The 10,323-nt window shown below is 38.4% G+C and overlaps 1 protein-coding gene across 6 annotated transcripts in view; it reads left to right on the forward strand.

The window, feature by feature from the left end:
• Positions 1-10,042, forward strand: part of BEGAIN (brain enriched guanylate kinase associated) — a 160,908-nt gene extending 150,866 nt beyond the window's left edge. For all 6 annotated transcript variants that reach the window (XM_086749609.1, XM_086749608.1, XM_086749610.1 and 3 more), the window contains 3 exons: positions 997-1,104; positions 4,584-4,667; positions 7,935-10,042. In XM_086749609.1, coding sequence (XP_086605735.1) covers positions 997-1,104; positions 4,584-4,667; positions 7,935-9,308 — 1,566 coding nt within the window. In that variant the 3' untranslated portion in view covers positions 9,309-10,042. The remainder of the gene's footprint in view (positions 1-996; positions 1,105-4,583; positions 4,668-7,934) is intronic.
• The last annotated feature ends 281 nt before the right edge of the window (positions 10,043-10,323 follow it).

The raw sequence follows: 10,323 nt of genomic DNA on the forward strand, positions 1-10,323 counted from the left end.
AACAATTTTAGAATGGGAAGTGAGATTGTGAATTTATCACTAGATTGAGTTCGCAAAACAAAACAGATGTACATTGAAGTTTACCCTGCTTTCTGTTCTTACTGCAATGCTGCTTTCTAAAAGATCCCTCCAGATAATTGGCAAACCTTCTTGCTATCTGGTCTCGTACAGCTCTGAGCAAAAGGAAGAGGCCTTGATCTCAGCTAGAGCGTTCAGAAGCTACCATACTTCTTAATACTAACGTGAGGCTGGAGGCAGGGTTATAAATGATTGCTGAAAAATTATTTTTTATATATGAGGTGGTACAATAAACACTGCACTATGAAAATGGGACACGGTATGGGAAGGGCCAGCGGCACTTTACTTTTCCTGCTGATTTATTTGCATTTATAATGAAGAGTTACAGCCTACTGGTAAGAAGATTAAATTAGTGGGCAGTAAGAAGTTTAACTCAAACTATTTTCCTGTTATGCCACAGTGGGTCACATTCTGCTAATGAGTGTTAACCCCGCAGTCAAGCAAACATCCATCCTGACAAATGAACAACCTCTTTCGGGGTTTTCAAAGCAGCCAGCACAGTCAACAGATAAAAAGAAATTGTCTCAAACACAGCTACTTTCCTTTTAAATATTGTTCTTCTTCCCTGATGAGAATGTGAGCTAATGGCATACGAGAAACATTCTTGTAGCAAAAGCCAAGAGCAGCCCAAGTCCCTTTCAGGTTAGAAACCCCACTTTGTAAAAAATAAGGAGTAGCTGATGCTCAGTCGAATGTTTTTGCACAGAGCCTTTTATGAAGGTTCTTAATGTGAGCTCAATTTGACCTCCATATTTTCAAAGTACATTGCCTTGTGTGCTGAGTGAAAATATCAGTAAACAAATACATAAATAAATACTGGTCTTTTTCCCTGGATTTGAGAATGACATCAAACTTTGGGTCTTTTTCTGAAATGTTCTGACAGCAGAAAAAGTACTGACTACTCCATTTTCTACACAGGGTCAACATTATGAAGAGGAAAAACGGGCTTTGAGCCATGAAATAATTGCACTCAATAATCACTTAATAGAGGCCAAGGTGACAATAGATAAGTTGTCAGAAGACAATGTAAGTATTTAATTATGGATATATCTTGAGATTATATTCAGAAATAAATTAGGCCATGTACTTCCCATGAGATTATGGAATAATTTCTTATTGTTTACATAAAATGTAACTTATCACCTCAACAGTTAAAATTCATGTTTGATTGCTCTCATCATTTTGTAAATTCAGCTCTCCTTAAGATATGTGGTTAGGGTGAGACTTTTCGTTGATATTTTTTTTCCTTATGTCTAACCTAAAACTGATGAAAAAAAAATTGCTCTAAGAAATGGCAATACTACCACATTGAATTTGCCATCAGTTTCAGTCTAGTATAGCAAACTGGTGGAGGCACACACTCAGAGCAGACATGTATGGAGTGAGGATTCATCATAAGGATTTTAGGGACAGCGTAGAGCTCTAAATCTCCGGCAGTTCCTCTGGTCCTTCAGTCTTTGCTCACTGAAATGGGCTGCCTGGCACAAGTGATCTCCACTAGCAGAGGATAGGATTGACCTAACCTGGTCACTCAGATTATTGCAGGGAGCAGGAGCCAATTTTTTTTCCCAGCTGTGGTTCATGTGCAACAATTTACCTATTTCTGTTGGATTGAAACAAGGAACATCTCTGGCTATTGTCACCCTGCATCTCATTAAACACTGCTGAAATCTGGCATGCATACTGCAGCTGGCAACTAAACTCATTAAAACCTTCCAGGGACAAACTTAAAACAGACAGCAAAGAAAGGAAGATTGTAAGCATTTAGTCCATTATTGTGCCGTTCCTCAGACACTTGATAAAAAATTCATCTACAGAAGACATGTTTCTTTTAGCACTTATTTTTCAGCATCTTACATTCGATCTTCCCATATTTCATATGAACTCTTAATCACCTCAGGGAGCATTTGATTCCATTAACTGTGCCTATGTGATTAATAGCTTTCCAACGGAAACAAAGAGTTCACAATCTGACCCTTTTCTTTATAAAAATTGTGCTGAAACAAGGGTTACTTCATAACGCTAATAGCTGTAACTAAGGGAACCTGGTAAATGACATGGACTAAATTTATGTTTTAGAAACACAGGTATAAATCTAGAATAATTCAGTTGAAATCAGTGGAGTTATTTCAGATTTAAAATGAAGGGGGGGGAATGTAAAACTCTCCCAATAAGTATTCATGCATTTACACTACTTCAAGTCAGTTCTGAGCCCATAGTTGAAGAAACGTTTTTGATATTCATAGTTTTTAAAAGGCAACTTAGACTGGAGTACAGAGTATTCCTCTTCCAATAATTATTCTGAACTACTCTGAACATCAGTGTGTGGTCCAGAAGCCTCAAAAACAGTACCACTTCTTCGTACTTGAGCTCAATCTACAGACAAAATTCCACTCTTAGTTATGTAGCATGACTCATTAAAGTAGAGGTTAAATTCAAAATTTTAAAATAAAGGACTATGAAACAAACCATTAATATTATACCTAATAGGTAGAGACAGTGTTAAACTGAGGAATCCTACACAAGGAGAACATGTTTTTGTCTCACCAGTATTGCTTCCTTCGATTTTATTTCCCCTTATTCTTCTGACAGACATGTAAAATGATGCTTTTGATGCAAAAACATGTTTTAAACTATGGAGAAGAGTTTTGGAATTAATTCCCAATTATTGTGCTAGTTACCATAGATGTGACTAGTTTCCATTGAGATAAACGTTAAAGGACAGAAAGTCACTCCAGTCGCATGGCATGTTCCAGCATGTTGAGAACAAAGGACACGTGGCACATTCAAGTCACATGTACTTTTTCTGTAGTAATTTTTAAAGCTCCTAAAAATAAAGTGTCAGAAATGCTTTTTGTACTCTCCATGACAACCGCTTCACAGAAACAGAGCCTCACGGCTATTGAAGAAAGGATTAGATTTTGGAGTGATTTCATTTTTGTGTGCCTAGTGATGCCATACGGCACTTAGAGTACTTGTCTGTGCTATATATTGTGCAGCAATATATTATGTGTTTAATGTGCATGTAACGTGCTAGAGTCATATGCACATGCACCAGATTTTGCTTCTAAATTGAATTCTTGGATTCCTACTGTTTGCATCTATTTTCAGGAATAAAAATAGGATGTACTAATATAAAATTTAAGACCCACATAAATGATTATATCTTCCCCGTACATTTAAGGTGGAAGTGGCATGTATAAAAGTTCACACAGAGGCAAAAAAAAACTCCCCACAAATCAAGAGTATCTAAAGGCCCTTGAATATGATGATATAATGAACTAGTGATCGTAGGAAAACTACATTTACAACCCCATGCCTCACAGACTCCCAGGAACATGTTGTTGCACCTGTTATTACAGAATACCTTTAAAATGGTATTTCAAAACAGAGAGAATTTACATCTTTCCTTTTCATAGAAAAGTTATTTATCATTTTTTAAAAGAACAAGTAGAGCAGTAAAAATCTGCATGCAATAAAATCATAACATTAGTGCCAGAGAAAATTCCAATCATTTCGGTATGCAACATCTTTTCTCTATAAATAATTTCTAATTTTTACAGGTTAACACAGCCTAGTGTCCATAATACCTTTACGTTTTGTCTGTCATCTATACCTAGCTATAAAGTCAACTTCTGAAGACAATTTTGTTTTTAAGGGCACCTAGATCAGGAGAAGCAACACGCAACTCTTACCTCCTAGGACCCAAAGATACTGGTTGAAGGATACAGTTACAGCCATGTGTGTTAAATTAAATTTAGATGAAGGGTAAATCTGTGTACTGAATTTTCACATTAAATAGGCTGTGGGACCTATTCAATACAAAAATAGTAAAAGTGGCTTGTTTAAATTCTCTTTTCCGCTGTGTGGAATTCTCATGGTAATTTCTTATCCAGCAAAAATATTCTGTTCTGTAGCATCAAATATTTGCAGTGAGATTTAATATATTTGTATAGCTCCGTCCTGCAAGAGATGAAAGTAGTCAGGAACCAGCAAGAAAGTTTCATAAGGAGACAAAGGCCTTCCATTTAAAAAACAATACAATGTGTATTTCTGCAGTGAATTTCTCCTAAGAGAAGAATAAGATTATTTCAGCGTTTTCAAAAGTAGTATCTCAGTGCTGATCTCGATAATATTCAGTAAAAATTTTCTGTTCTTAAATTTTCTTTTTGCTTAAAATATCATGTTTATTTTAGCCTTCGTAGCGCCAAGCATGCTAACAGTATAAAGTCCAGTTCTTAATGGTAAGTATTCATATTTTTAAATTCAGATTACTGTTCTGGAGTAACAGTTCTCAAAATTTTCTTTTTAATAATTTTATCAGACCTCACAGAGAAAAAGGGCAAACATCCCAAGACCATGCAAGAAACATGTCTTTAAAAGTTAAAGTATGCTCCAAATTTCCCCAAGACAATATTTAAAAGATTGCTCAGGCATGGGAGAAAAGCTGAAAGACACAAGCTATTTGCAAACTTTAAAAAACAGGCTATTTTTTGTTTTTCTAGGAGCTCTATAGGAAGGACTGCAATTTAGCTGCTCAGTTGCTCCAGTGCAGCAAGAATTACGACAGGGCACATAAGCTTTCGGAGGTAATGTGACTGAACTTGGTGAATACGCAAAGACATAAATATTTTATGGAAAACAGCTTATTTTACATTAATCAATTCCAGAACTTGTTTGCCCTTAAGGCTTTGATTTCTCCCCACTCTTTAAGCAACAGGAGGGCTTGTGCACCCACTGGTACTCTGTGCAGCTGAGGGAGGTGCTGACAAAATCACAGCCAGTGGTGGAACTTGGAGGTACTCTCTTCCCCAAAACCTCTGCTTTCTGGTAGAATGGACCTGCACCAATCATATGCAAAATAAAGGTTTTAGCAAAACCAGAGTGCTGAGAACTCTAGACTGCAAAATGCTGGGGAGGACGGGGGGGTGAGGGCAGGGAAATGACAAGCTGCAGGCATCAGAGGTTCTGTTATAATCAATTTTCCTCCTGAAGCTATTTTCCAGTCCAGCTAATTTCTGAACCTGAATTTTAAAATGGACTGACAGAACAAATATCTTTTTTTTCTAAAGCAACCAAAGCACTGAATGATTGATTTCCAAGTGTAAACTTTAATTAATAATCCTTGCTTCCAAGGAAACTAGGCTTGAGAAACAGACTCTTTAAAGGAGAGGTAAATATTATCTTAGTGAATAAGTCTGTCTAGGGATGCAGGCCCTACACAAAGCAATAGCACCTTCCTCATCTATATTGCTCCGGTGAAGGTCACGGAGAAAAGCCTTCCCTTCATCAGTCCCATCAGGTTAATATGCCCCCAGAATGGTCTCTGTTGTGCAATTCTGCAAGGGAATAATGCAAAATTGAATGTGGAATGTATAAACCATTGCTAAGTTACTAGACGGCTTCAGAGCACTAAACAACCCTGTTAGACAAGGATAGAGCAAGACTCTTCTGTCAACAGCGCAATGATTTTCTAGAGCAGAGACAGAACTTCCAAATTAACCATTGTCTTGGTCCTGTTATTTTTTTTCATAGTAACTGATGTCGTGTAGCAATTCATATCCAGGAATTATCATTATATTACTCACACTTGAAAGCACCCTATCTGTTAGCAAGAATTAGGACCTTAAAAGTACTAAGTGATTCACTTGCAGGAAACTATCACAAATGTGGGATCTCCTCACAATTTCCCAAACTGTCATACACTCAATTAAATAGGCAAAGTCTCCACTCCAAAGTCCAAGTATTTATTAATTTAGCAAATGTGAATATGCTGTCACAGCCAATAAATTCCTTACGAATGCGAATATTGCCTGACAAAGTATTTTCTAGTATCCAGAAGCCTAAGCTATAGTACAATATGGTAATACGACAGCAATATCATTTTATTAATTCAAGTTTCCAGTGCAATGCCTAGAAAATAATGTTATTTTTCTTAATGCATTTCATAATCTAAATAACATATATAAAATAGATCAAAGAGTGGTGTTACGGGATACTAAGATAATACCTGCCCCATACAGCAGTTTCATGTTAAATGAACTGTATTTCTTTTCCTCATTTCTGTGGCAATTTACAGCAGCTCTATTTTACAACCTGCTTATTGAATCTTTGTTGCATCTGTACTTACTATGACTAATATTGCTGTCTGCCAGCAAATTGGCGATATCATACTCTTTATTTCCAGTGGAAGACATACAAGCTAATTAACAACATAATGATTAATCCGAAATATCCTGGAAGGTGTGTTGATTGAAAAAACACTCATTCTACTCCACATTAACAAGAATGCCATTTCACAACATGCCATATTTTGAATACATTGAGTTTTGGGGATTAAACCAACTTTAAAAACAGTGAAGCTAAAAGAGAAGCTCCATATCTTGTACGATGTGAGATCATTACAAGGAGCAGGTACCTTACATTTTTCTTGCCTAAAATAGTGGAGAGGGGGACACCACTTCAGTATTTGTAGGGTTTTCTCCTCTAGAGAAACAAAATTAATGAGGGAGTAAGATTGTTAGGGCTATAAGGGTAACCGAAGATTTTTTTTTGTAAAGAGGAACTTGATTTCTAGTTATAAAAAGAAAGTGCTGATTAAATCAGAGTTCAGCCGAGCATTCAAGGGCTAAATTCGTAAATGGCATAAATCAACATGGATATCAAAGGAGCTGTGAGAGTCAGAAACTCAAAACTTAGTCCAAACATTAATTCTTCTGATTTACAGCAAGAAATACCAAGAGACGGCCATCATGTAGCTCTCTCTCATATCCCTGTCTAATCATTGATAGAGATCTGAAATGAGCAAGGCAGACAAAATTTGACTGGCAAGCATGCTTGGTGATACCTGTGTAGGCATTACCTACCAGACTTTCGAGCTGCACCAAGGAATGCAATCTTTCAGTCTCTTCTGTTCCATATGACAGAATGGCAGGTGGAACCACCGTCCACAGAGCTGATCCTGACTTTCTCCAAAAACTGTATGATTTCTGATGTATAACAGACGTATTGATTAATTGCAACTAGTCTGTCACAGGAATCATAATGTAAATTCAAGTCTTAGATCTGATTTCTGTCAGCGTGGCAAGAAACTAGAAAAGCAGTCAGCTAGCAGCTTCTAGAAGAGGGCAACACATCGTGGCTTATGCAGATGGTTGATATGACAAGCAGTGTCCAACTGGCAGGGGGAGGAAGCTGGTTCGATTTGCTTCTTCCCAGTACAGGAACTCTCCTGTCATAGCAGCCAGGACCATTGCTTTAAGTGTCAGTGCAACCAACTTTCCTGCCTCTTCAAACAGCATTGTTTATCAAATGCAAGGCTGGAGGGCAGGAGCCAATTTGACACAGGGTTGGAGGCAAGATGAGCTCGAAGAAAGTCAAAAAGAGAATAGAATATATCCGATCTCTTCCTCCTCTTTCCCCACCCCAGCACAGACCTCTGCACCCCCACACTCCAACGGCAAGTCACATCCATGCACACAGTCTGGAAAGAGTTGCTGTAAGCTGTAATTCCGTACCTGCCTTTTTGAGATTGTTGTTTATTACATTCTTTACATCATTCCTATTTAATCTGAATTAACTTTGAAGGAAGACTTTCAGTCTCACAGTGTTTTCCATCAGGGGAAGCAGATGAAAATTTCCAAATGTTAAGTAAATAAATAAAAGTAATTTGACTACTTTTGTTTTCAGAAATGCACAAAGATTGTGGCCATCACATTAGTCAAAGAACCACATGTAGTGACCTATGTAATGTTATAAACAGGACTCATCTGTCCATGTTGTATAAGCCCAAGCAGACACCAGTATTGACATGTACCTTTTTCTCCTTTCCTCTTTGCCATCTCTTTATGTTACAGTTGCCATCTGACTTTCAGGAAAGAGTCAGTATCCATCTGGAAAAACATGGGTGCAGCCTTTCTGTCCCCTTGTGCCACACATCTTATGCTGATACCATACCCACTTGCGTCATTGCCAAAGTACTGGAAAAACCAGATCCAAACAGCTTGTCTTCACACTTGTCAAGCCCATCTACAAGGGATCTCAATTTTCAGGACTCTGCTGGAAAACTTGGACAAAGGCCCCAGTACAAGTCAGATATCTACTGCAGTGACACTGCCCTTTATTGCCCAGAGGAGAGGAGAAGGGAGAGGAGGCAGAGTATGGACACACAAGTGAAAGACGTGGGGTTCCTGCGGTCCCAGAACTCCACGGACAGCACCGTTGAAGAAGATGGTTTCCATTCCAGCTTCTCTCACGAAGCCTTCCCAGAGTACATTACCTCTCTGCCAACGTCCAGTTCCTATTCCAGCTTCAGCGTCACATCTGAGGAGAAGGAGAATGCCCAAGCCAATACTCTGACAGCCTCTCAGCAAGCAATCTACATAAGCAACCGAGATGAACTGTTTGAAAGAAAGTCACCTGCTGGTTATGAGCATCAGGGAAGTCCTAGGTTTGCCAAGTCCAAACCTGCACAGCACATGGAGCTTGCTGATGACAACGAGAACTCACCTACTTTTACTAGGACTCTGCCTCCTTATGCAAATGAACCATTTCATTTCTCAGCCATAACACCACAGCAGGCTTTAGCAAATCAGAAAATGAGGAACGAGTGCAGGAGCACCCACCTTTCAGAAGAAGACTTGCCTGGGCGCTGGAGGCAGTTGAGTGTGGAGGACATTGGTGCATACTCTTACAGGAACACTGACAGGCTGTCGCCCTGTAGCTTTTCAGAGCAGTACTACAGCAGCCCTATTAAGAAGGGAGACGGTCAAACAAGCCCTATCTATGCTAGCTACAAAGCAGATAGCTGCTCAGAGGGAGACGATATCTGCCAAAGCAGACTTGTGGATTCTTGTTTCTTAAGAACAGACAGTGGCCTAAACATTGACATCAGCACTAGCTGTAAACAGGACAAATTGCCCACTTACAAAACAAAAGAATCAAGAGACCAAAAAACCGAAAGGATCACTGTCCAGTTATGCAGTAGCAAAAACATCGAAAATAGTCCAGTATTGAAAAGAGAATACGTGGACGTGAGCCCCAACAGCTCAGCAGAGTCCCTCAATCAGAGTTCAATGGAAGCTTCAGAAATCCACCAGTCTTCCATGGAGCAAGGAAGCCATTCGGGTATCCACAGCAAACAGCAGCAGTTTCAACGGACTGGGAGTACTGGTTTGAGCCGCAAGGACAGCCTTACAAAAGCACAATTATACGGAACCCTTCTAAACTAGGCATCTTCCAAAACGGCAATAAGACAACAAACAAAAGGAAGCAAACAGCATTTGATACTTCTAGTGAAAAACAAGGTTCTAAGAAACAGGATTATTACAAAATATATATTCATAATGGTACTATATGTTTAAAACAAAATCTCTTCAAAAATGTTATACAGCACTTTTCACTTAACATCCTTTCCACGTGGGAGATCGTCCCCTCCCCTCTTTTATAAACTTGAAATATTTTTATAAACAAAATGGTATTTATTAGACTATCCTAAGCTATTTGAGCAGAATTCTTTTCCCTTCAAGCAGGTTTCTTATTTATTTTTGTGCATGAGGCCATCTGTGCCTAAACTCTTGGAGGAAAAGGGTAAAATCATGACGGCGGTGATAAAAAATAAATCCACCTGACAAAATACCATAAAATGTCATGTGAAAACAAAACAAACAAGAACGGTGAATTTGAAGAAGTATATTTTTTAACAAGAATGGAATTGTATCTTAAGTTATTTCATACAAATGTATTTAAGAGTGACTAATGTATGCACAAAGTGATACTAATATTTTGTTCTTTTAATCCACTGTGTTTCTGCTTTCCTATTTTTCCTTGTATACTACCTCAAAAGTAATTGAGGGTTTCTTTGTCACATTTTCTGTAGGCTTGCATTTATATTGTCCAAAATGCATGCAGTGTCATAATTAATACTGTATTTTGCATTACTTAATAAAAGACACCAGTGGAGATATTTTGCAGGTTTTTTTCCTTCATTAAAACATACCCTGGACAATAGAATATGGGATTGCTCTGGGTGGCATCAGTTCAGCCAAAGTTAATGAGTAAAGCTCCTGGTTTAGATCATATTCTGAAGAAATCTCTCTTTCTCTGTAAGCTCCAGAGCACTGGTTATAAGTCCACGGCCCCTGGGTGTGTAAGTACAGCTTCTCATCAGCCCATGAAAAGTAATCGTGGAAAACAGACTGTTTATCAACAGGCTTGAATTCCCTAGGCAGGGTTCTGCACACTGAA

The sequence above is a fragment of the Chlamydotis macqueenii genome, chromosome 5, assembly GCF_036417535.1.
Source record: "Chlamydotis macqueenii isolate bChlMac1 chromosome 5, bChlMac1.mat, whole genome shotgun sequence".
Lineage (NCBI taxonomy): Eukaryota > Metazoa > Chordata > Aves > Otidiformes > Otididae > Chlamydotis > Chlamydotis macqueenii.